Source organism: Macrobrachium nipponense, chromosome 10 (genome assembly GCF_015104395.2).
Source record: "Macrobrachium nipponense isolate FS-2020 chromosome 10, ASM1510439v2, whole genome shotgun sequence".
NCBI classification, from domain to species: Eukaryota; Metazoa; Arthropoda; class Malacostraca; order Decapoda; family Palaemonidae; genus Macrobrachium; species Macrobrachium nipponense.
Genome location: NC_087204.1, coordinates 74,535,850 through 74,562,531, shown reverse-complemented (window position 1 = coordinate 74,562,531; position 26,682 = coordinate 74,535,850). Strand labels below are relative to the sequence as shown.

The 26,682-nt window shown below is 42.6% G+C and overlaps 1 protein-coding gene across 3 annotated transcripts in view; it reads right to left on the bottom strand.

The window, feature by feature from the left end:
- Positions 1 to 26,682, bottom strand: part of LOC135223703 (GTP-binding protein 128up) — a 196,779-nt gene that overhangs the window by 89,425 nt on the left and 80,672 nt on the right. For all 3 annotated transcript variants that reach the window (XM_064262424.1, XM_064262425.1, XM_064262423.1), the window contains exon 3: positions 14,184 to 14,314. In XM_064262424.1, the coding sequence (XP_064118494.1) occupies positions 14,184 to 14,314 (131 nt within the window). The remainder of the gene's footprint in view (positions 1 to 14,183; positions 14,315 to 26,682) is intronic.

The window sequence follows — 26,682 nt, the reverse complement described above, 5'->3', positions numbered from 1 at the left end:
AGTGGATTAATGTCCTGTGTGCTTTCCTTATTTTTCCTGGTATGGAGTTTTGGGCACTATTAATCTACCTCTGCTTGCTCTTTCTGATATTTTTAGTTCCATGATATTTTTCTGTTATTCCTTCTATCTGTTTCCATGCCTGAATTATCATGTAGGCGTTCTCTTCTCCTTTCTAGACTATATAATTTTAAGGATTGTAGTCTTTACAGTAGTCTAGGTCCTTAACTTCTTCTACTCTAGCTGTGTAAAGGACCTTTTGTACACTCTCTATTTGTGCCCAATATCCTTTTGATAGTGTGGGTACCATATCATATTGCAATATTTAAGTGGACTACGAACATATGTTTATAAAGCATAATCATGTGTTCAGCTTTTCTTGTTTGAAGTGCCGTAAAAAACACCTTCCCCATTTGCTTTACATTTTGCCAACAGAATTGCTATTTGATCATTGGCATAACCATGTCCTATTCATCATTCACATCAAAGGTCTTTAAACTGCTTCCGTTATTGTGATTGTCTCATTATTAGGTCCCCTATATGCATATAGCTTTCTTCTCTGTCTCCATAATTATTGATTCAATTTATCAGAGTTAAATACCATCCTATTTACCTCTGCCCATCATATACTTTGTTAAGGTCTCTTTGTAGAGCGTTCCTATCTTCATCACAAGTAATTTCTCTACTTATTCTTGTGTCATCAGCGAAACTACTCACTACCAAATCCTTAACATTACTGTCTATGTCTTCAATCATAATAACAAACAATATTGCAGCTAGCACCGTACCTTGTGGCACACCGGATATTACCTTGGTTTCCGATTTCGAGAGAGAGAGAGAGAGAGAGAGAGAGAGAAGAGAGAGAGAGAGAGAGAGAGAGAGAGAAGAGAGAGAGAGAGAGAGATAACTCCTAGATTCTGACTTCTTCCCCTCCGCCAATACGTATATCAAATCGTCATTTACTCCCCCGCCCTCCTTCCTCCACAAGTGAATAAAAAGACTGGGAATCGCAATTTTTTTGTTTATTAACCTTATCAATATTTTAAAATTAGTTAGGTAAAGGTAAATCATATACAGTAATACCTTGGGTTACGAATTTAATCCGTTCCAGAACCTGCTTCGTAACCTAAAAAATTCGTAACCCAAATGGATTTTCCCATAAGAATGTTATAAAAAGCAATAATGCGTTCCACCCGACCATGAAATAACCATTTCAATTCATATTTTTCCATTTATTTTTGTTCACTAAGGTTGAAAATTCGTGTAGGAATTACATAAAATATATAAAATTTGAAGAATGAAAATTAAATATAAACACTAAGATTTAATATGCATGCACAGTAAAAACCTGAACTTTACCTTTGGCGAGTGGGCTGCTGGCTTGACGGAGACGGGAGGAGGGGAAGGGTGAGGAGGAGAGGGTTAGGGCTTGGGGGGGAAATCTCCCTCCGTGAACACTTCTGGAAGACTTTCTGGTTCTTTCTCTAGAGAGCACCGTTCACTACGATCACTAATTTTACGCTTACGCAACACTATGTTGTCTTTCACAATTTTGAAAAAAAAATATTTTTTCTATGAGCAAATTTTCTACATCGTCGAGAATATAAGGCCGTTGTTTTCGTCAATACTGTGACACCTTTTGATGCTTTAACTGGCTTTAATTTCTTCCTTTTTCTTCAAAACTAGTGCAGATCGTTGATTGCGACCGCTTGAAGAAATGCTGCAATGTCTTTCACGCACTCGCCTTTATCATGCATTTGGATAATTTCCTTCTCCATTTCGACTGTAATCATCTCCTTCTTTCTTATGCTTTCCTTCTTGCTGCTTGCCTTCGTCATCTTGGGAGCCATTGTCTTTAGTATTTGGGTAATAGTAATGTATAAGCACTATTACGGAAACACAACACATGCGCAAATCACTAAGCAAATTTGAGAGCGTATCACGGACAGATGCGTTCAATCTTACCGCCAAGCGAGATATTGAAAGAGTTATGGTTTAAAAATGGTCAAGGGATCGTAGGAGGAAGTCACGTGACCCTCGTTAAGTTTTGGGCCGAAAAAATGCAGTTCGCAGATCCCACGCTCATCCGATGTTAAAAAAGCAGGCGTTAAGTTTTGGCCGAAAAAAAAATGCGTTCGCAGATCCCCACGCTCATCCGATGTAAACAAATCAGGCGGCCTCCCATGATAGGAAATTCGCGCATTCGTATTCCAAGCGAAATTCGTATTCCAGAATGAGGTCGTCACTTCGTAAGTTAAAAAATTCGTATACTATCGGTTCGTAAACCCAAAGTATTACTGTACTTATATTACAAAACAAATAAACATACGTATGAGAGAGAGAGAGAAGAATGTTATTTTTTAATCTCATTAAACTTTAGTATTTGAATACTAGTACTGTATATTATTATTTCACCATGAAATGTAGTAATGCCCTTAAAGAAATACTGTATACATAAACTTCCATGCCAAACTGAGGGCGAGAGTTACCACTATGACATACGTATCTCATGTGGAGAGAGAGAGAGAGAGAGAGAGAGAGAGAGAGAGAGAGAGAGAGAGAGAGAGAGAGAGAGAGCAAAATTGGTGGAGGGATGAATGGGAGTGGTTTGATGGTGGGTGTAAGCGTGTATCTGTTGTGAAGATCGCCAAGTATATCAGTGGCAAGCATGTGTTACGAGTCATAAGAAGTGAGGAAGTCTGAGAAGTGGAGGAGAGTCAGTAAGTCGGAGAAGACAGTCAGATACAGAAGTAGCCAGTGTTATTTGGTGTTTTCTTGGTTGATGTTGATATAGTATGGTTGTTGTGCATGTGTCTGTCTGGTGATAGTTGAAGTTGAATGAGTTGGTTGTGCGTTTTGGCGTCTGAGTTGGCGGTTTGTTGTGCTGGGTTGGAGTTGGTGTATGATTGTCGTTGGTGTATGATTGTCATGTTATTTTTGAGCTGTTGGTGTTTGTTTGTGTGGTGATTGGGGTGTTGTTTTTGAGTTGTTGTACGGTTTTGGTGTTTGCCTGTCTTGGGTAGTGGGATTCTCGGCGATGGTTGTCTTGACCAGCACAGCCTAGTCCTGAGTATCCAGAGTCTGAGGTGAGTACATGTGGTTGTGTTTTGTGTGTTCTGTGTTTTGGTAAGCCAATTGTCCTGCACGTAATTAGTAACATAAAGGGGAAAGTGTGGCTGTGGGAAAATTTGTCAGCCAGTACGATTAAAGTAACTGTTCGGAGCTTAGCTTGCTTGTTGCTTAGCTTTGATTCAACCACTGAAATTTTTGTGCCCAACAGGGACTGCTGTGTGGCAGCTGCAGGACAATTGTTCTAGGCTAGTGTGTATGAGTGGTGAGAAAATTTAGGATGGAACGATTGAGTGAGGTAGAGAGGTTGAAGGAGGAGCTGAGGTTGGCGAGGGAAGTTGGGAAAGCAATGGAAGTGGAGGAATGATGAGGCTGAGGTTTGAGTGTGAGAAGTATAGAGAGTTAGAAGAGTTTATAGGAATGATGAGAATGTGGAAGAGGGAATGAAAGAGGAAGTGAAAGAGGCCAAGCAGCGGATGGTTGAGAAGATGGATGAAAGTTGGGAATCGATGATGAGTGATGTGCAAGAGATGATGAAGGAAATGATGAGAAAGGGTTTTTTGGAGAGGGAACTGTCGGAGGTAGGCCAGTACTGTCTTGTGACGTACCAGAGCGGTAAAGGAAGCGGAAGAGTTAACGGATGAGAGTACAAGTGATGAAGGTGATTTGGTTGTGATAAGTAAGGGAAAGAAGGGGAAGACACAAGATAAAGATAAACCTGAGGACAAGAATAAGAAGGGGGGGCTGAGGATAAGAAGAAGACTGAGGGAAAGAATGGCTAGCAAGGCTGACGGACAGGATGATACTAGGACTGAATACGTTGGGGAAAGGGCTGTGAGTGATTTAGATAGTGGTGAGTGGAAACAGGTAGGTAGAAAGAAGAATGGAAAGAAGAGTGTAATCAATAGCATGGATGTTAGTATGGAAGTTGATTCGTTGTATTCGGAAGAGGGTAAGAGGGATCGGAGTGGAGGTAGCGAAAGTGAGTGAGAAAGAGCAGGAAGTACGAAAGGCTGTGTATATGAGAGAGGTAAACGATGTGCAGTAAACGAGGAATAAGGAGTAGGTAGGGAAGGGGTTTTTTTAGGTTTTTTTAGGATGAGAATTATTGTGTTTGCTAGGTATGGGGATAAACAAGAGTGTTTGGGCAAGAGAGTTAGGTAGCTTTCTGATGGGATAATGTGCCATATGAGAGTGTAAAAGCCAGGATTGTGGAACAGGTAAAGAGAATCAAGAGTAGCATTAGATATAGGAGAAAGCATGATTTTGAAGAGAAAGAATGTTGGTGAGTCATTGTCAATGTAGTGTGCAGGTTGAAACATTAGCTAGAGTTTGGGGATGAAGGGATAAATGAGTGTAAGGAGTTAAGTGTGAAAGTTGTTGGTGACTGTACCACAGAGCATATGCGAATTTATGAATCGAAATAGTAGAGGATTATGAGTTAGATAGGTGTATGAAAGAGAGTACAAGTGTTAGTGTTAGGACTGAAGTAGCTGAGGGTATATCAGAGTTTGAGAGCTATAGGGAGACAGTTTTAGAAGGGATAAGGTGAATGGCAGAGCGAGTGGTTGATAGGAATGATAGAGCAAGTAACGTAAGTATACAGTATAATTCCGCGTGTAAGACGACCTTTAAATCCTAAAACTCCCCCCTAAAAATTGGGAGTCGTCTTATACTACAATATTAAAGATCAAACCTTAAATATAAGATGCTGTAGGGTAGCCTAGCCCTCTGTGCTATAGCCTAACCACCAAAATACCTAAAGATTCACTTTATGAAATAAAATGATACTAAAGGTAATAAAACCATTTTACCATATATATATACTATTGGCATATCTTCATAACAAATCTTCTATTTGAGGAATAATTCAAAATCAATGAAAGAAACTTTTATCTATGCGATTCAAGTTGAGAAAATGTAAACATTGAGTTGCGGTTCTGCTGCCAGCAATCTTTATCTTTCGGTAACCTTTAAGAAATTTCAATGGTAGTGTAATTACAGTAGTATTAACATTTATGATAATATAATATTTCTTTTTCATTAAAGGTTTCTCATACACAGTTCTGGTGTTTTGGGGATCTATATAGCCTACTTAATATCAACAGTAGTAGGAGAGCACTGTAATATAAGGTTGCTTTGGGTGTTTTGAGATGATGGTTTGGGATGTATTTATGTTTTAAAATATGAATATTTTAGTATGATAATTTAAAGAATATTTTTGTTTGAAGTATTAAATGAAGCAGTGAAAATGTAAAATATGCAGGTTATAAGCACTAGTTTTAAGGGGTACAAGGTATTAGGCAGTTATAAGCCAGTTATAAGTATTTTTAGAGGGGATTTTTGCATTTCCGCAGTAGGATGTGGAACCTATTCCTGCATAAAAATGGGGGAGCACTGCATTCACTATTGTTGAGCCACAACTAAATCCCCACATACTCCCAGGGCAAATCTAATGTTAAACTCTCCAAATAATTCAAAATATTTATACTGCTGCACTGTTTTTAATACAAAAGCTTTTACTTCAATATCCTGAATGGGACAGACTTCGACTTCATTAGATCAATTAGGTATATGTTTCAGTTGCAAAAGGATGAAATAAAAGAACATGCCAGCCTTTAAGTTAAAGTAAGCTATCAAAATAACAGATTGGTCAGTTAGTGAACCTTTGGTTCACTAACTGACCAATCTGTCTAAAACACGACTGTTTCTTGCTGACTACACTTAAACCATTTTCTTAACTAACACTAAATACAGGAGTATCAATTACCAGAAAAATCAATGTACATAGAAGAACCAAATCTTACATTGGTATTCTATCAATAAGCACATACACAATGTCTACAGATTTAGTAAAGCTCTATCCCATTGTAATAAATATCAGGTTCCAAGTTGAAGAATCAAAGAACTTACCTTCACTAATTCCAAATCTAATTCAGTTGAGGCACTACACACTGCAGATTTTACACCACCCTTTTCTTTCTTTCTGAAAGTAATCTGAGGTGGTTCCTGAAAAAAAAATGTACAATTTATAAATTTCTCACATTTCCTATTGAAAATGAAATAAAACTGTGTTATATACCTTTATCAGTATGTAGTACTTAGGAACATAATCCAATCCTTATATCTCTAAGTGAATATACACATATCTCACAGAGAAAATCCATATCTACAGCACTTACTTTGTTCAGTCGAAGTTCCAAACCCTCTAATTCACGTTCAATCAAACTTCTTATGTCCAACAGGCTTTAGAACATCCAGGACTGATGAAAATCAAAGAGCAGGTTCGAGCAACAGCTATAAAACCTGTTTACCTCGTCCTTTACCATCTTTTGCTCCTTCAATGATACCGGCAGATCAAGTAGCTTATAGATAAAAACACACAAATAATAAGAAGGCTCCTTTTTTACTGACCATACATCACCAAATACTTTTATAACTAATAATAATAATAAACCTATTTCAGACGGGTTAACTTTTTTAAACTAATTAAAATTTGTACAGTAGCCCAGTTCTCACTTGTACATAGAAATCTAGAGGCTTGAAAAGTCAGAATGGTGTGTCAATAAAGTTGTATAGACATGTGACAAAGCAGAAAGAAAAAGTATAAAGTAAAGGTACGAGATTTAATAAAAGATTAAACTAAAAAATGAACAAAATAAGAAAATATGTAGTATATCAGATATTCAGATGTTTAAACTTAGAGGATAGCAATGCATAAAATAATTACAGTAATGTATGTACAGTAATTACATACACTGATCATTAACAAGAATTTAATTTCTGCTATTGCGTCTGCTTCAAATATATATGCTACTTGATCAATTTCTAAAACTATGCTATGGTCACTGTCGGCTTCCTCTTGATCTAATTACAAAATTAATACTTCTAGAGGAAACTTTATCATTGTTGCTCTTGAATCTCTTAAGCCAACTGTGAGTTCTACTGTCCCTTATTGTAAAACTAAAAAACTTTCTTAAGCTCTATCTGTACCTTTTATATAAAAATTTAGTTTTCATAATAAAAATCACATATGTTTCAAGTAATTTTGTATTTTTCCTAGCTATACTAACTGAGGTCCTTTACAAGAGGAATTAAAATGGCAGTTAACCTTTCAGACAAGTTGGTTGAGTAGTTAACTACTGACTGGTAGGCAGGAATCCTGCCTGCCAGGATGTAAACATTCCAATTTGTCTTTTGGCCCAGTTATCAGATTACGGGGTGGCTGAGGTGGGCATGAGATGTAAAGGACCTCAAGTTTGTATAATTAGGAAAAATACAAATTACTTTTTAAAAAATATGATTTGTTCCTTCATGATAAAATGATTCCCCACTTTTACAGGGGAATAAGCTTCCAGAACCAGCTGTGGAAATGTAAAAATCTCCTCTAAATACTTTTAACTGGCTTATAACTGCCAAATGTCCAGGACCTTATAAACTGAAATGCTTATAACTAACTGTCTATTTTAACATTTCATTGCTTAATTTGAGATTTACTAATTTTAAAACAACAAAATTAATGTAAACAGCAAAATACCTATAAAATGTTTAATACAACTAAAATAATTCTGTCTTACAGAATGTTTGACAACTAATCCAGTTACCCCTGTACATAAGATAAGCTCTCTTCTCTCATTCCAGGTTAGCCCTGGACTATGTGTAATCAGTGTATCTCTCTCTCTGGGTAATGAAAGATGAATCTGAAATATTGCTGTAAAAGGTTTGGATGATAGAGCATATTGTATTTACAATATAGTTATGCCTTACCCAAAGAGAGAGAGAGAGAGAGAGAGAGAGAGAGAGAGAGAGAGAGAGAGAGAGAGAGAGAGAGAACTAATCCAGTTACCGTTGTACATAAGATAAGATCTTTTCTCTCATTCCAGGTTAGCCCTGGACTGAGTGTAATCAGTGTGCGTATCTCTCTCAGGGTAATGAAAGATGAATCTGAAATATTGCTGTAAAAGGTTTGGATGATAGAGCATATTGTATTTATAATATAGTTATGCCTTACCCAGAGAGAGAGAGAGAGAGAGAGAGAGAGAGAGAGAGAGAGAGAGAGAGAGAGAGAGAGAGAGAGAGACCTATTATGCCCAGTATGAAAGAATAGTCATTATTGAATAAATAGTGTTGCTTTACGGAAAAAAAAAGCAAATTATTAACAATTTTAGAGATAAGGTCAATAGAAAGAATCTGCAAATTAGAGAAAGTTCTCTGCGGAAAAGTCAATAATGTGTTCCACAAAAATCTGCGACAAAATGGACCGAAAAAGAGTGAAATGCGTAAATGGGGGCACTATACAAGCCATCAGCTCCATACATTAGGTAGACTAACTGGTTGGATGGAGGAATCTGAGTGAATCTCTGAACTGACTAGAGTTCACCACACTTGGGTTACTCATCCTGGTCAATAGAATGAGGAAAAGTACTGTGCCTCTGACATATTGATCAGAGTACATATATATAGGAACTGCAAGATCAGTTGTTATACTTATTGGCTTTTTCGAATGAGTGAGGGAGTTGTAATATCATACGAAAATGGCTAGGATGAATAAATAAAACAATCCAGTGACAGTAAGGCAAATATGAGCATAAGGTTTGTCTTACTGCCATGGCCTCCTTCCTCCCCTTGCTAGAGGAAGGAGCAGGTATGCTTCTATAAATCTAAGATAGAAAAATAGAACTAATGTTGCTGTGTAAACTTATCTGCATTGGCCGCCAGTTCCAGCATCTGCCCAAAGGAGGAGGAGGAGGAGGAGGAGGAGGAGGAGGAGGAGGAGGAGGAGGAGGAGGAGGAGGAGGAGGAGGAGGAGGAGGAGGAGGAGAGATGCTACCTGTCTTATTAAAGGAGCCAGGTAAGCTACATAAGTTGTCAAAGCAGTCACAGCTACATAAGTTGTCAAAGCAGTCACCACAGATCCCAAGGAAAGTGTCCAACGACTTGTCGGCAATGTCCTGAAGGAAGAAAGATGTCGAGACCACACCCATAATTTCAGTGCCTGAGAAACCAACAGATTCTTTCAGAATGTGAGGGTTGGACCTATGCCTTTGACTTCGTGAGCTCTCAGGTGGAAGGTACCGGTGTCGTCATTGCCAGCTGCAGAGTATGTTCTCCGACGGAGAAGAAAACCAGGAGTTTTCTGTTGTTCTGGGTGGCTAACAGATCCACCACTGGACGCCCCCACAGGTCGAATAGCCTTTCTGCCACATCTGGGTGTAAAGACCATTCTGTCCCAATCAATTGATTCTGGCAGCTGAGCTTGTCTGCCACTACATTCCTCTTGCCTAGAATGTACTTGGCTAACAGCTCTACCAAGTAAGCCACTGCCCACTCATGCACCTGCACCGTTAAATGATGCAACAGGAGGGACACTAATCCCCAGTTTGTTGACATACGCCACTACTGTGGTGTTGTCACTCATCAACACCACCGAGTGTCCAATCAACGTCACCGGAATTCTTGGAGCGCAAGAAACGCTGCCTTGAGCTCCAGAGCATTGATGTGAAGGTGCTTTTCATGTTGATTCCACACACCTGAAACCAGCAACTCTTCCAGTGTGCGCCCCAACCCTTGGTCGATGCATCCGAAAAACAGAAGTATCTCTGGAGGTGGAGTGTGCAACTACACTCCTAAAGAGGTTCCTGTCATCCAGCCACCAGGCTAAATCCTCCCTTACTTCCTCCGTGAGAGGAACCAGGAAGGATTGCGGGTCCAGCGCTTGTGACTTACACTCCTTCAATCTCCATTGCAGAGACCGCAGGTGAAGACGCTTGTTAGGGACTAGCTTCTTTAACGACGACAGGTGACCGATCACAACCTGCCAAAGCTGAGCTGGCTGTTCCTGTCGTGGCAGAAACCGACGTGCTGCCTCCCTGAACCTGCTGATCCGCAAGTCTGCGGGGAAGACTCATGCTGCTAACTTATCGATCAGCATGCCCAGGTACTTTATCCTCTGCTTGGGCTTGAGATCCGACTTCTCAAAATTTATCATGATCCCTAGATCGTAACAAAAGTCAAGAAGGCAATCTCTGTCCAGCAGCAACTGCAAGCTAGAGTTCGCCAGGACTAGCCAATCGTCGAGATACCTCAAAAGACGTATCCCGACCGAATGGGCCCAAGCCGACACCAGAGTGAACACTCTTATGAACACCTGAGGGGCAGTTGAGAGTCCGAAACAAAGTGTACTGAATTGGAAACCCGTCCCGTCGAGGATAAAGCGAAGGTACTTCCTGGAGGACCGATGGATGGGTATTTGAAAATACGCATCCTTCAGGTTCACCGAAAGCATGAAATCGGTCTCCCTGATAGAATCGAGCATGGAACATGCAGTTTCCATCGTGAACTGAGTCTGGCGAACGAATCGGTTCAGAAGAGAGAGATCTATCACCGGTCTCCAGCCTCCCGTAGACTTCTCCACCAGGAAAAGTCAGCTGTAGAGCCCCGGTGACAGTTCTCACATGATTTCTACAGGTCCCTTGCTCAGCATCGTCTGCACTTCTTCCTTGAGCGCTATGTCCCTGGCAGAACCGGGAACGTATGTCTGAAGATGGGACCAGGTGGGAAGTGAGGGGTGGCCTTGACTCGAACAGTAGAAGATATCCCTCCCCAAGGACATCTACTACCCAGGTCTTGGCTCCGTACCGCTGCCATGTTGCTCAATGGCTCGCCAGGCCCTCCTCCACTTTTGGCAGCAGGCGAGGGGGAATGCCGCCATCCCTAGTGTTTCCCCTTTTGCTTGCCCCTCTTCCTGTGAGGGGGAGGAGGGCTGAGAGGGGGGCTGACGCTCACCTCTTGAAGTGAAGGAGGAAGGCTGGGTCTTTCCATGTGCGCCCTTCGACAGTACCGTAGTCTTTGGGGGTGAGGAAGAGCTAGCTAAGCTCCGAGGTTTAGCCGCAGTTGAACAAGACTGCCCAGACCTCTTCGTAACTGCCTGGTGTACCAAATGGCCACTGTCTTCAGCTCTGTTTCTCCACTGCAGCATCCACCATCTCTCTAAGGAAGAGAGAGGAGGAACCCAGCAAAGGTCCATTCCTAAGACCCATTGCCAACTCGTGACCAGCCATCCTGGTTACCCGATTCAGGACAGCGTCCCTCCTCTTCAGCACCAGGTTGGCCCACAGGTTAGCAGTCTGGTGGGCCAGGTAGGAGATAGCCCTACCTCCAGACTGACAAAGTCTCCCGAAAGTTGAGTCTTACCCAAGAGCTATAGGTCCCAAAGAAGCTGCAACCTCCCCAAAAGACCTGAGGTGATGGATCGTCGGGTCCATCCAGGCTGAGCCCCTCCTGAGATGCTCTTCTTTCAAAAGAACCCTGTCAGCACCCCCGTGATCTCCTCTAACCACTTGAACGTATGACCTCTCGGGTCCTAGGACCAAAACAGGCACATAAGCTCTCGTGGCTGGACAGAGAGAAGCGCACTCCTCACGGTACCCCTTAATCACCTCGCTCTTCCCGGTGTACCCCGAGGAGGTTGAAGGGACAGGTGAGGCAGATCTGACGCTCCTGCCCTGTTTACCAGCAGGCCAACTCGGCCAACCCGGACAGGTCAAGCAGAGTCAAGTGAACTGAATAGATCACAAACTTGTAATTATGAGTGGTAATCATCAGCAAAGGACTAGTATTAATTTCCTCCCAACTTCACTATTCTTCTTCGAGGCCAAAGCCTAAAGGAGAAGAATAGAGGGATTCTGTGCCTCCTGTCCTACATCTTCGGATCCTAAGGTCCAAGACACAAGGATGGGACTTTACCATGCACCAAGAAGGTGCTGGTATGCAATTTCATGGTCTGCATAGGCTTAAACCAAACTGAAAACAAACTCTACTGTACTGGTAGAGGCTCTTCTCGCCATCCAAGCACTCGTGACAATGAGTGCCAGAATTCCTCACAAAACCAAGAGCTCAGCAAGAGACTCGTCTCGGAAACCAAGCACTCATGATAGCGAGCACCAGAATATTTGATAATCCATGCAATTGGTGAGATTCCCAATTCTCGCAAGGACGATCATTATAAAAACTTCTCCCACTTGAGTGCTCGGAGACTGCGAGAAACCAAGCATTCAGTGAGCCCCAGAATTTGACGAGCAACTGTAATTCCTAGGAAATCAAGCTCTTGGCAAGACTCCCGAATCTCATTAGATGATCACTTTTCAACGTCTGTAGAAGTCGATGAGGAACAAGAATAGAACCAGTCTTATATGCAGGCATTTATGACTACATCAACAGTAAGATTCAACAGAATAATGCAATCAAGGCTCCCAAAACACGAGACCCCACAAGAGACTGAGAATTGGAATCTGCCGAAAGGACGGAAAGAGCCACAAAGACCACTGTCTCCAGGTGTTCAAATCCTTAGAATCAAAACACCAGGTGGAAACCTACCAAGCAATGACAGCACTCCAGTGCTCAACGTGCTAGCAGGAAGGGCAAAACACTGACTGCTTCGTCCAATCTCTCAGCCTGAACTGGGACGGTCCGTCAACAGTTCTGGATCTTAGCGCGTCAACAGAAGCACAAGTAGTACTCTGAATGACTCACGAACGAGCGCCTGACGCAGCACCTGTCAAGAGGTGAACCTTTAGACAGGTTACAGGAATGCAAGCCGAAGCCTGAACTCCCACAGCTCCAGAAACACAAGCCCAAGGGCAAGAGAATCAGTTCCTGAACCTGAAGGTTGGTAAGAGCCGACGAGAGCACCCATTGCTTCCTCAACTCCCTGCTTCTCAAGGTGTACGATTCCTCAGAACTGAAGAAACCAGCCGAGAACCTACATAGCACTGACCTTGAGTGCCCATGTACTGGCAGGAAGGGACGAGACATGTGAATGCTTTGTCTCTTCCCTCATCTTGTGCCTAAATTGGCGAACCTCGACAGGTGACACGAATGCAAGATGAGGCCTGTACTCCCGCTTCTCTTGAAATGCAAGCCCAGAGGTAAGTGAATCAGTTCCTGAACCCGAAGGTTGGGAAGAGCCGACAAGAGAATCTATTGTCTCCTCAGGAGGAGGCAGCCCCTTAGAAATCCTGTCAGAGGACTTCTTAGGGGAGGAGAAGCATCCTTCCTCTTTTTGGCCAAAGGAGGCAGGTCTGGATTCTGGGGACTCCTCAAGCTTCAGAAAAGGAAGGGCAGGGCAGTGGAGGAAAATGTTCTTCCACAGGGCTCCTTCTACAGGATGAAAAACAGACATCAGAAGTAGAGTCAACAACCACAGGCCAGCTGGAAGTAGATACTCTCCAGTGATAAAACTCCAGGATAACAGCAGCAATAATATACTAATTCACAGCAGGGGAACTGTACACACACTCAAGGGTCAATGCCACAGCATGCTATCGTATCATGGGTACGACCCCGAGGGTTAGAATAACCAACACAGAGATATCCAACCATCTACTGATGTGATCTACTAGAGCACACTGTTAGTCTGCAGAAAAAAGAAGACATGCCCTCCAAAACAAAAGATCCCCCAAACATCAAACACCACACAACGGCCTCCCACTCCTCGCCCTAAAAGCAAGCGAAGAGGGCAAAGAAGGAAAAAACCCGGAAGAGAAGAACAGGGCAAACCTCTGAAGTTTTCCCCAATAAAAATCCTCCAGAGTGTAAGTATGAATATTAATAAAAAAAAAATACTATACTGTTTTGCTCTTAATATCAAAGGGCGGGTGAAGGTGATACGGATTGTGTAAACACTGTAGCTGCCGATTACCTCAACATTAAGGGGTAAGGCAGCTTGTAATCAGCTTGCAAAGCTATCAGAAAAAATGGGTTTGTATATCAATTATCAATATCGAACACATTATATAAATCTAAAACATATTAAAATAATAAAAGTATGATCCAACTGGGAAAACTGAGATTAATGACAGTCAGAAAGAGCTCACAAAAGCATGTCATCATCAGAAGACGGCCGAAAGGAAAGTGGAAGTTCTAGTTTTAACACCCGTATCCCAGCTTTGCCATAATCATATTCCTATGGTAAAGGATGAATGATTTGTATATTGTGTAGGAACAAACATATGTTACTGTGTACTGTACAAGGTCTACATTCTGAATAGTACTTGAACGATTGGATAAGTGATAAGTATACAAATCCTAAACCACAAAGAGAGAACTAACAACACTACCTGAATTTTGGCTCCCTTATACTTGATGCAACCAGGAACTGTAGTTAGAGTTGTGAATTCATAAGCAGCTACCTCTGAGTAAACACCAGCAAGGTTGCTCAGCAATGTGGACTTGCCTACTGATGGGAATCCTTAAAATAAAGGAAAAAAGATTCAAGAATCACATATTTTACTTTCATTTTTAATAACAATACGTACTTTTAATCATAAGAATAAAAATGACAAACAAGGTATTGTTCTTTACATTAAGATTAAATGAAAAAATACTCTTAAAAATTTGACCCACATCTTTGGTACATCTTTCGTGTGCTCAAGGAGGCTAGTAAGCATAATATATTACAATACCTAACTACAGTATCTGCCATGCAAACATGAGAAAAGACACTACAGACAGTTACATACAATATTTTGGTAGTCACAGCCACAGAGAAATCCCTCTAAAAGTTCCATAGAGAAATCCCTCTAAGAGATCGATGAAAAGATGGACAAATGCTGAGATCCAATAAATTCACCAACCACCTAACAAAAAATTAAAGTTAATTGGCAGACCATTATCTCCTTAATTAGTAGTGGGTATTTTCTCAGCTCAATTTGTCTGCTAGGATACAAATGCATTTTAATGACCAATTTGACCAGATCTCTTTTGCATGAGTCTGATTACTCTATGATCCATGCCTAATACTGGGCAAATAAATAATCACAAATTACCAACATACTACATCCAACTGATAATGTTATCTTTTGCTCTATTTTCAATTTACCAATTCCCATAAGGAAAATAGGAGTACTGTTATGGAGGACTGGTAATGGTAATTTAAATTTGACAACGTCTTCGAGGGTTGCATGAAAGAGTCGTGAATGAGCACAGCAGTGTTACAGATGTGGAAAACCAGGACACAAGAAGAATGAGTGTCAGTGGACGTTAGGAGCGTGCTTTGGATGTGGGCAAACAGGCCATTTAGTGGGTGAGTGTAAGAAAGATAGGGATATTAAGTGTTACATGTGTGGGCAGGTAAGGCATATAGTGAGTGGATGTCGAGGTACCTGTGTGACCAAGGTTTGTAGTAATTGTGGAAATGAGCATTATGCTAGGATGTGTAAGGAACAGTGTGTGAAGTGTGCTGAATGTGGAATGGAAGGTCATGTGGCGAGTGTGTAGGTGGAAGAGGATGAGTCAGGCTGGGAATTTGGGAAACTAGGTGTTAAAGGGATTCAGTTGGGTGGGTCCTCTAGTGTGCATCAGTATGGTCGATAAAATGCGATGGGTGAATGGTTGAGGGTGACTAAGTATGAGCCAAGCATCAGTGAGCAAATGGGTCTGGGAGATTGAGAGTTAGTGTTGGTTGATCATGGAAGAAAGTGGAAGAGTGTAAAGAAAGGAAGTCAAAAGGAAGGGGCGTGAATGGCATGATAAGGGTGTTAGTGGTAGGGTGTAAACGGATGATAAAGCATGTAATACGAATGACTCTGTGGAAATGAAAGACACTTATAGCATATGTGGGTTTAAATTAATAGGGATAAGTGAAACCTCAGTGAGAAGGAAACCAAGTAGTAGTAAGGAGGTAGTTGATAGGATGGATAAATCTCTGCAAGAGTTTGATAGAAGTATGGATGAACTGAGTGGTTTGGTAGCAGAAAAAGGGGAGATGTTGGGACCAGAGCTAGATATCGATGAAGTAGTGAATGAGATTTGGGAGGATAGTAGTGAGGGGGATAATGGGAATTTGAATGAAAGTGGTTTGTAAGAAGTGAAGGTAATGTAACTGAGAGAAGGTATGAGCATCCTCAAACAAGATCCAAGGAGCCTGCATCCGAGCATCATTGGGTGTTGCAGAAAGCAATTTAGTGTGGGTATTACAAGTGTAAGGAGGCGTTGTCAAATGTAATGGGGGAGGTAGTAGGGAGGAGTGATAATGGTAATTTAAATTTGATCTCATCTCTGAGGGCTGAGAGAGAGAGAGAGAGAGAGAGAGAGAGAGAGAGAGAGAGAGAGAGAGAGAGAGAGAGAGAGAGAGAGAGAGAGAGCAAAATTGGTGGAGAATGAATAGGAGTGGTTTGACGGTGGACATAAGCATGTGTCTGTTGTGGCGATCGCCGAATATATCAGTGGCAGTAGTGTTACAGGAGTCATGAGAAGTGGGGAAGTCGGTGAAGTCACAGTCTTACTAATCAGTTGATTTGGCAGTGGTTGCACCCATTGAGGGTCAGTGATATTGTGTGATTTGATTGAGCCTGTCAGGTTGTGGTGAAGTTGAAGAGGTTGGTTGTGTGTTTTGGTGTCTGTGAGTTGATGGTTGGGGACAGTGTTGGTGGTTTGTTGTGCTGGGTTGGAGTTGGTGTATGATTTGGTGGTTGTTTTTTGAGTTGTGCAGTTTTGGTGTTTGCCGTTTGTGTTGTGATTCTTGGCGTTGGTTGTGTCTCAGCTAATCTAGCCTAGCCTATATTCAGTGGACAGCACAGTGTATATCCCTGAAGTCGGTCACTGATGGTGAGTAAAAGAGTGAAGGTGTCTGTAGTTTTCGTTAAACATATTGTCCTGCGGGTAAAGAGTAATGTAAAGGGGAAAGTGTGGCTATGGGAAATTTTGTCAGCCGGTATGATTATCATAACTGTGGAATGTTTCCTTGCTTTCTTTGCTTGCTCTTGATTCTGCCACACTATCTCGGAGTGACTGGTGAAAATATCTGAATCAAAATAGCCCACGTCTGAAAGGACAAATTATTCAAAACCTCTACTTGCAGAACAGAAACATCACAATTTTTTAAAGTGAATTGTATTTTTCCTAACTATACAATCCAGTGTTTCTTTATATTAGGAATTACTTTCAGCAAAGCTGCAAAATGGCTGTTACACTTTTGAACAAGGTGGTTAGGCAGTAACAAGATGGCGATACCCGTCTGCCTGGATGTAAACACTACAGTTTGCCTTTCAGCACAGGTTGCAGAGGCAGGCATAAGTGTAATGTAAATCTGGAAAATGGCTGTTAAACTTTTGAACAAGATAGTTAGGCAGTAACAGAGTAGATGGGAATATGTACCAGTCTGCCCGGATGTAAACACTTCAGTTTGCCTTTCGGCACAAGTTGCAGAGACAGGCATGAATGTAATGTAAAGGACCTCAGGTTTGTATAGTCAGGAAAAATGAAGTTTTCATAATACTAAAACTAATATTGCAATACTTACCTGAACATCTGAATTAGCTCTGGTCACTGACCAGCCCAAAGTATATCCCCACCGATTTACCCAGTAAGGGGGTAATTTTAGCTGCCAGCGTTTGCAGGTAAAATCTAGTCAAATGAGTTACCTATGTTACCTTTGGCAACGCTGCTGCAAATACCGGCCACCAGAGGCCTGTCTCCTCAATTGAATCATTCACCATCAAACTGAAGTGGGGAGGAGGATGGGAATTATTCAGGTGTTCAGGAGAGTATTACAATAACAGTGGGGCCTCGCTTAGTCGCGGATCAGCAATCACGGATTCAGTTAATCACAGGTTTTTCCTTGGACCGCTTCTCAGTCTATATCGCTGGTATGAATCCGTGGTAGGCTAAGCCTCGTCTGGTTCCGATAACCAACAAATGCATGAACAGATTCACATTATATTAACTGACAATAAAGGTAATAAAACTATTCTCACCTTATATATTATTGGCATATCTTCATAATATATAGCCTATTCATGGAATAATCCCACATCATTGACATCAACTTGTAGTTGAGCGGCCAGCAGAAATGTAAAAATCGAGTTACACTTAACAGCACCTTTGTCATTCTTAACCTTTAAGAAATGTTAATAGTGGTAGTGTAATTACAGAGGTAATAACATTTAGGAAAACATTAATTTTCAATTCGAACTTCATTATTGTTTTAGTATAACGTAATCAACTTCTCTGAACACTGCAGTCATACAAACGATAATTGTTATAGATTATCGTATTGTTGTTTGCGATCGGCGACGAAGCGTAAACGTAATAAAACCATTTTTACCTTATATATTATTGTCATATATTCATAATAAAATGCATATCTTATATATTATTGGCATATCTTCATAATAAAAAGCCACTTAGAGGAATAATTCCTTGGGGAATGCATTTTTCAAAAGACAAAAATACACTTTACATGTTTACAGCATGCAATGATTACTTTATTTTGATGTGATTACATTAATATTACAGTATGGTACTCTAAGCAGTACAGTAACCATTTTTTTTATCATAAATGTATATTCATTCACGAAAAAAATACGTATGACCACCGTGACGTCACCAAACCTAGTCTCGTTTGTACATACTATCTTTACACAATGTGATGGTGGTTACACCGTTCTACAAACTACCGATGTATTTTTACGTAAGTATCCTCTAAATTCTGTCATAAATCACTTTACTTACTTTTTTTGTGGAGCCCAAATACTACGTATATCCCGGAAAATTAACGAACTCGCGAATTTTATCATAGAGCAAGATTCACTAATTACTGTGTTTTCTTCTTCTTTTCATGACTAAATGCATTTTTAGGATACACTCATTTACAAATTTCAAGTAATATGAATGTAAATAGCAAAATCTCTCTCTCTCTCTCTCTCTCTCTCTCTGCAGAAAAAACTATAATACTGATCTATTATTATCGTAATAAAAGAACAAAATGGTCTTTTATTCTTTCTGTGATTTACGGAACTGCTTCAATACAACTTTTATAGTTGACTTAATGATTATCACATTATAACAGTATACAAGAGAATATCTTATCACTATCCATGTTTCATTTCTTATCATCATAAAAATATTTAAAATACAAATTTCACTATGTTATTCTCGAGCTAAGCTAGTAAACAGTACGCTCGTCCTAAGCTGCTCTCTCAAGCTATTCAACAGTTACTCTCATCCCAAGCTGCTCTCTCTCTCTCTCTCTCTCTCTCTCTCTCTCTCTCTCTCTCTCTCTCTCTCTCTCTCTCAATGAAATATGAATTACTGTATCATAATATTATAAACTATTATGTACAAAGTTAAAAATAATAATAATTCCATTAATAAATTAGTTTCTTTTAGCAACTAAATTGTTTTCCAAAATAATTCTTTCGGTAATAAACGTCCATCAGCCGATTCTAAACGTAAACAAAATACAAAAATGATATTGTTATGATACAATAGTTTCATACATACTTACCTGGCAGATATATACTTAGCTATCGACTCCGTCGTCCCCGACAGAAATTCAAATTTCGCGCCACTCGCTACAGGTAAGTCAGGTGATCTACCGCCCTGCTCTGGGTGGCAGGACTAGGAACCATTCCCGTTTTCTATCAGATTTTCTCTTCCACCTGTCTCCTGCGGGGAGGCTAGGTGGGTCATCAATCGTATATATCTGCCAGGTAAGTATGTATGAAACTTTATTGTATCATAACAATATCATTTTCATACATTCAACTTACCTGTCAGATATATACTTAGCTAATTGACACCCTTTGGTGGAGGGCAAGAGACAGCTAACTACTGAATAGACAGGTAAACAACATATGTTGTAGGTATTTATAGACCTTGGTTCCTACCTGATTAGGTGGAAGACTTCGTGGCTACTGCCTAGGAGTCTGCTTCACCTCAAGAGCCTTAGCGAGATAGTGATCTGCTGCCAAGAGTTCTTGTGGGTCTGTCGATGGGATCTTGTTCACTTACTCGGTAGAGCCTGACTGGCATTTGTCAATGGGTGCTAATCCGCTTATATGACAACACGCCTTCTTTAAGGAGCACACAACCGATCACGATCACCCGATACTAACACCCGTGTTAGTTCTAAGATTGCCAAGAGCCATCCCCAAACTCTTAGCAAACAACCAAAAACTCGAAAAACACACACACGAAAGTACAAAAAAAAAAATTTTTTTTTTGTACCCCTCTAAAAGTCAGTTACCACTCGATCTCCTACTGAAGAGAAGCGAAGGCCACCTGTGCGACATCTGACGCTTCCCTCCACAGGAAACCAAGAACGTATCCGACAAGAGGGTTACGTACACTTATTTAAGGATCGGTGCTCGCTCCAGTACCCAGAACCGTCTGTGCTGGACCTAGAGAAAAACATTTCTCATACGTAACGCGCACATCCTTCAAGTAATGAGATGCAAACACTGAGTTGCATCTCCAATAAGTTGCATCCAAAATATTCTTGAGAGACATATTTCTTTGGAACGCAATAGACGTCGCGATTGCCCTTACTTCATGAGCTCTTACTCTTAACACTTTAAAAGAGTCATCTGGGCAGTTCTTATGCGCCTCGGTAATAACGCTTCTTACAAAGAAGGCTAAGGCATTCTTAGACATCGGTCTTTTGGGGTCCTTTACCGAGCACCATAGACCGTGTTGCGAACCCCCCAACTGCTTCTTTCTGTCCAGATAGAATTTAAGCGCTCTGACCGGGCAAAGGGACCTCTCTGCCTCTCTGCCTACCAGACTAGTCAGGCCTTTTACCTCGAAGCTCCTGGGCCAGGGATTCGAGGGATTCTCATTCTTAGCAAGAAAGAGAGTCTGGAACGAACAAATCGTAGAGTCTCCCTTGAAACCAACTCGTGACTCAAGGGCGTGCAGCTCGCCGACTCTTTTCGCCGTAGCGAGAGACAGCAGAAACAGACACTTCCTTGTAATATCTCGAAAGGAAGCAGTGTGAGGTGGTTCGAACCTTTCAGAAGACAGGAATTTCAGGACCACATCCAGATTCCAGCTCGGAACTCTGGGTTCTATCGATTTTGAGGTTTCGAAGGAACGAATGAGATCGTGTAAATCCTTATCATTGGCCAAATCTAATCCTCTGTTCCTGAATACAGCTGAAAGCATGCTCCTGTATCCCTTAATAGTCGGTACAGAAAGATGCAATTTTTCCTTCAGGAAAAGAAGGAAATCTGCAATTTCGGTCACAGAGGTACTGGAGGAGGACAGCTTCTTCGACCTACACCAACTTCTGAACACCTCCCACTTCGATTGGTATACTCGCATAGTAGATGATCTGCGGGCTCTGGCAATTGCGCTTGCCGCCTTGCGAGAAAACCCTCTCGCTCTGACAAGTCTTTCGATAATCGAAAGGCAGTCAGAGCAAGAGCGGGTAGGTTTTGATAGTACCTCTCGAAGTGGGGTTCTTTGACCAGATCTATCCTGTTTGGAAGAGATCTGGGGAAGTCCACCGTCCACTCCATTACCTCTGTGAACCAAACTCGGGATGGCCAAAATGGGGCTATCAGAGTCATTCTTCGAGGCCACGAACTTTCTGACTACTTCCCCCAGGATCTTGAATGGGGGAAAAGCGTACACGTCTAGCCCTGACCAGTTCAGGAGAAAGGCGTCTATAGCATAAGCTCTGGGATCGTCTACCAGTCTGTCCGCTCTCACATTCCTCTCCCCTTGGACAAACCTTGTTAGCAGAGTTACATTCTTTTGATTTGCCCAAATCAGAAGATCTTTTGCCAGTTCGTATAGGGCAAGAGAGTGAGTTCCTCCTTGTTTTCTCACATAAGCCAGAGCGGTGGTATTGTCGGAATTTATCTGCACTACCCCGTCTCTGACTATGTGTTCGAAGCTCTTTAATGCCAGGTGAATTGCTAAGAGCTCCTTGCAATTTATGTGCCATGACACCTGCTCTTCCTACCAGGTGCCTGACACTTCCCTGGATCCTAAGGTTGCACCCCAACCTATCTCTGACGCGTCTGAAAATAATATCAGGTTTGGGTTCCGCACTTCCAGGGACACACCTCTGTTCTCTTTTAAAGGGGGTAACCACCACCTTAACTGATTCTTCACTTCTGTTGAGATTGGAAAAGTATCGGAGAGCTGTCCTGTCTTCCAATTCCAACTCCTTCTCAGGAAGAACTGTAGAGGACGGAGATGCAGTCTTCCTAGAGGAAAGAACTGTTCCAGCGAGGAAAGGGTCCCCAGAAGGCTCAACCATTCCCTCGCTGAACTGCGCTCCTTCCCCAAGAAGCTGGATACTGTGGTGCAACCTTTCTTTATTCTCTCTAGAGAAGGAAACACTCGAAAACCCCGAGAATCCATCCGAATCTCCAGATAAACCATGTTCTGGCTGGGGATCATCTGAGATTTCTCGAGGTTTACGATCAATCCTAATGACTTTGTCAGTTCCAAATTCGTTGAAAGATCCTCCAAACACTGTTTTTGAGACCTGGCCCTGATGAGCCAGTCGTCCAGGTATAGGGAGACGTTTATCTCCATCAAATGTAGGTGTCTTGCTACATTTTTCATCAAGTCTGTGAAGGCTTGGGGAGCCGTGGACAGGCTGAAACACAGGGCCCTGAACTGATAGATCCTTCCCTCCAACATGAAACGAAGGTACTTCCTCAACGAACGATGAATCGGGATGTGGAAATAAGCGTCTTGAAGGTCTAGGGACGCCATCCAATCTCCTTGACGAAGTGCTGCAAGGACTGAAGCAGACGTTTCCATGCTGAACTTTTGTTTTTCCACGAATCTGTTCAGCGCACTTACATCCAGTACTGGTCTCCATCCCCCCAAAGCTTTCGCTACTAGAAACAAGCGATTGTAAAACCCCGGGGAGTTGTGATCCAGTACCAGCTCCATTGCTCTTTTGTCCCACATCTGTTCTAACCGATTTGACAAGAGTATCCATCAGTACAGGGTCCTTGTATCTGGCGGACTTCCTTGGTGTTGATGTCAGGGGAGGGCTGTCCTTGAATGGGATATAACCCTTCTTGATGATTGACATTGACCAAGAGTCGGTTCCTATGTTTGCCCAGGCTTTCGCAAAGACTTGCAACCTGGCTCCTACAGGTGTTTGGAGAATCGTTTCTTCACTTTCCCTTCTTAAAGGGTCGGAAGGAAGATCTTCCTCTTTTTTCTGTTGTCTTCCTTCTGGAAATCGATCTAGCTGGAGGGCCTCCTCGAAAGGGCTGCTGCTGAGCTGGACGAGCCCCTTTCTTTTCCTCATTGGCCACAGGCCTATTCTTCCTTGAAGACTGCCTGAGGAGATCTTGAGTCGCCTTCTCAGTTAGTGAATGTGCAATGTCTCTCACCAACTGAGAAGGGAATAAATGTTCTGAGAGAAGAGCGAACAACAAAGAGGACCTCTGCGAAGGAGAGACGGCCTTAGTGAGGTAAGCACTATAAACCGCCCTCTTCTTTAGCATTCCCGCACCAAAGAGGGAGCAGACCTCCGTCGATCCATCTTGAACAGCTTTATCTATGCATGTCAAGATACTATGCAAAGCTTCGGGGCTTAAATGTTCCGTTTCCTGGGACTTCTTAGCCAAAACCCCAAGGGACCAATCCAGGAAGTTAAATACTTCCAAGGTGTGGAAAAGTCCCTTGAGGAGATGGTCCATCTCCGAAAGACCCCATGTTGCTCTGGCCGAGTTCAAGGCGTGTCTCCTCGAAGAGTCTACAAGACTCGAGAAGTCTGATTCGGCCGAAATGGGCAGAGACAATCCCATATTCTCTCCCGTTTCATACCATATGCCTCTTCTACCAGTTAGTTTGGCAGGAGACATACAAAATACTGTCCTTCCTAACTCCTTTTTTGTCTTGATCGAGGAATCTAGCGACTGTAGAGCCCTCTTCATGGATATGGCCGGTTTCATTTTCAGGAAGGACGAAGACTTGTGCGATTTCGTGCTCGAAAAAAGCGAGTGCGGAGAAGGAGCAGCAGCTGGAGTCAACGAATCTCCATACTCTTCTAGAAGGAGAGAAGAAAGAACTTTATAATTCGAAAGCCCTTCTTTATTTGTAATCTCGTCTTCCGAAATGTCCTCTAAGTTAAGAGGATCGGAAGGAGAAAGCTCCCTTCTTTCGTCTGTCTCCTCCTTTGATTTCTTCCTCTCCGAAGAAGAAGCACTTCTAACAGGAGAGGGACTAAGAGTTATTCTCTCTCTACGCCTATCCTTAGGAGAGTCTTGGACAGATTGCGCCTGGCGCCTGGACGACTCCTGGCGCTTGTCAGGCTCTTCTTGTAAAGAATGCGCCTGGCGCTAAGCAGGAGCATCTTGCTCGGAATACTCCTGGCGTTTGAGAGGCGCATTGCACTCGGAATACTCCTGGCACCTGGCAGGCGCATCGCGCTCCGAATACTCCTGGCGCCTGGCAGGCGCATCGCGCTCCGAATACTCCTGGTGCTTGGCAGGCGCATCGCGCTCCGAATACTCCTGGCGCCTGGTAGGCGCATTTTGCTTGGCAGGCGCTTTGCTCCTATCAGGCGCTTCCTCTATTCTAGCTGGCGCCTGGCGCTTGGTTGGCGTTCTGGGCCTCAAACGATCTTGAAAATAATCAGGCTCTTTGCGCCTGAAAGACTCCTCTCTTCCCGTGAGTACTTCAAAATCAACCTTACTATCAGGTGTTCTCTGGCGCCTACTTGGCGCCTGGCTTCTGGCTGGCGCCAGGCGCTTGGCAGGAGTTACTTCCTTTTCAACTTCTCGCCTGTCTGGTGCTACGCTCCCCCTAGAGATGACCACCTGTGCGACAACTCCCCTGGAAGGCTCGTTGCGCCTGACAGGCGATCGGTATCTAGATCTTTTTATAGGAAGCTTATCGTCCTTTCTACGAGAAGGCTCCTTGGAAAGGACTCCTACCAAAGACGCTAGTTGTTCCTGCATATTTATCAAAATCTTCCTGGTAGAGGACTCCTCCTCATTTCGAAGCAGGGAGACGGGTGAGATCTGGAAGGCGCTCGAGGCTCCCTTACCGTCCATGGATCTAACTCCTTCCTAGCCCTCTTTACTACCGAAGGCGCTTCTTCTTCAGAGAAGCGCTCAGGGCTAGAGTTGAATTCAGGCTCTTTCCAATTCCTCTTCAGCGGAAGGGAAAACTTCGAATCTTTCCATCCTCTTTTCGGTGAAGGCGAACCTGATGACGAAAAGCACTCTCGAAGGACGCTTTTTCTGTAGCAGTCCCTGGCAGTCTGAGACGTAACAGATTCTGCCAAAGGGACGCCTGATCGTTGGGGATTCTCCACGACCTCCGTACGGCTTTCGACTTTCCTTCTCCTCTGGGCCAGGGAGCTTGGAAGCGGTCTAGGCCTGGGAGCGTCGCAGAGACGACCAGACGCCCCCTCCACTACACTAGGGACACTTATATCACTCGAAAAATCACATTCACTTTGCTTACCTTCCAATGCTGCCATTTTTTTCTGCATTTTTTGAAGGGAAGCTCTGAGTTCTGCAATTTCCGAAGCCGAATCAGAGGGGTTAGCAACCTGTGATCGGCCTGATACAGAAGGAGAATAATTATAAGAAGAAGAAGCTACAGAACTAGATAGGAGTTCACGAGATCTAGATTTACTACGGCTTTTGTAAGCCGCCTTCCTCTCTCTTATCTTTCTCTAACTTCTTCAAGTAAGAAGTTAAGAGTCTTCCATTCCTGAGCACTCAATCTTTCACACTCATTACATGTGTTCTCTATCGAACACTCAACAACTCTACATCCACGGCATGCAGTGTGAGGATCTACCGAAGCCTTCGGAATCCTCACCTTACAGCCCTCATTCACACACACTCTGAAACCAACACTAGAGTCAGACATGTTAAAAAAAAATCCAAAGCCAAATCCAAAAACAGTTCCACGATAGCGAATGCCAAACAACGATCCAAGTACATCACCAAAAATCGGTCGAAAGATGATCAAAAGCGTTGAAAAAAGAATTCCAGTCAGGAGGTAGTAACAACAATGTTGACACCACCGGCGACAGAGAAAATCTTGATAGATAACGGAATGGTTCCTAGTCCTGCCACCCAGAGCAGGGCGGTAGATCACCTGACCTACCTGTAGCGAGTGCCGCGAAATTTGAATTTCTGTCGGGGACGACGGAGTCGATAGCTAAGTATATATCTGACAGGTAAGTTGAATGTATGAAACTAGATTTTTATTGCTGTATTTTGCTGTTTATACATTAATTTCTGGGCTCAGCCCGTGTTGCTTCGTGAAATGTTCCTTTAGCACACATTTCTAAGGTAAATTATTGCTAATATACCAGAGAAAAAGCTAAAATGGAAATGTCAGAACATTCTGACTCGCTCACCTCATATAAAAGGTGTCGGTATGGTTTCTGGGGCGAGTGAAACCACTACCACGGGTCTCTTACCATTTAGATCCATCCTTCTTCGAAATCCCCCTACCTGAGAGGCCCGATGCAAGGCCCGCTCCCAGCTACGACTACTACTAGCGCCCCCGACGCCACCACCAGCCCCTCTAACGGTCATCCTTTTCGTTAGCACCATCCAGTTCGCACGTGTTTTTCTTCAATCTGTGTTTTTGTGCTTTCCTTTTGGATTTAACTCATCATGGAACGCCAAGCCATCGCTGCATCTAAGTTAAGTACTGCTAGAAGTGTTTCACCTAATTTTAGCCTGCTAGGGGCCCGTTTAACCAATTTTATTTAGGTTATAAGAAGGCGTCCCCTTCAGCTTTGTTGCCGAGTCACCTGGCGCGGCTCGCCCCACGTGTTTCATTATTTTGTGCTTCTTCGGTCCTCTATACCGTTGTTTCATTATTTCG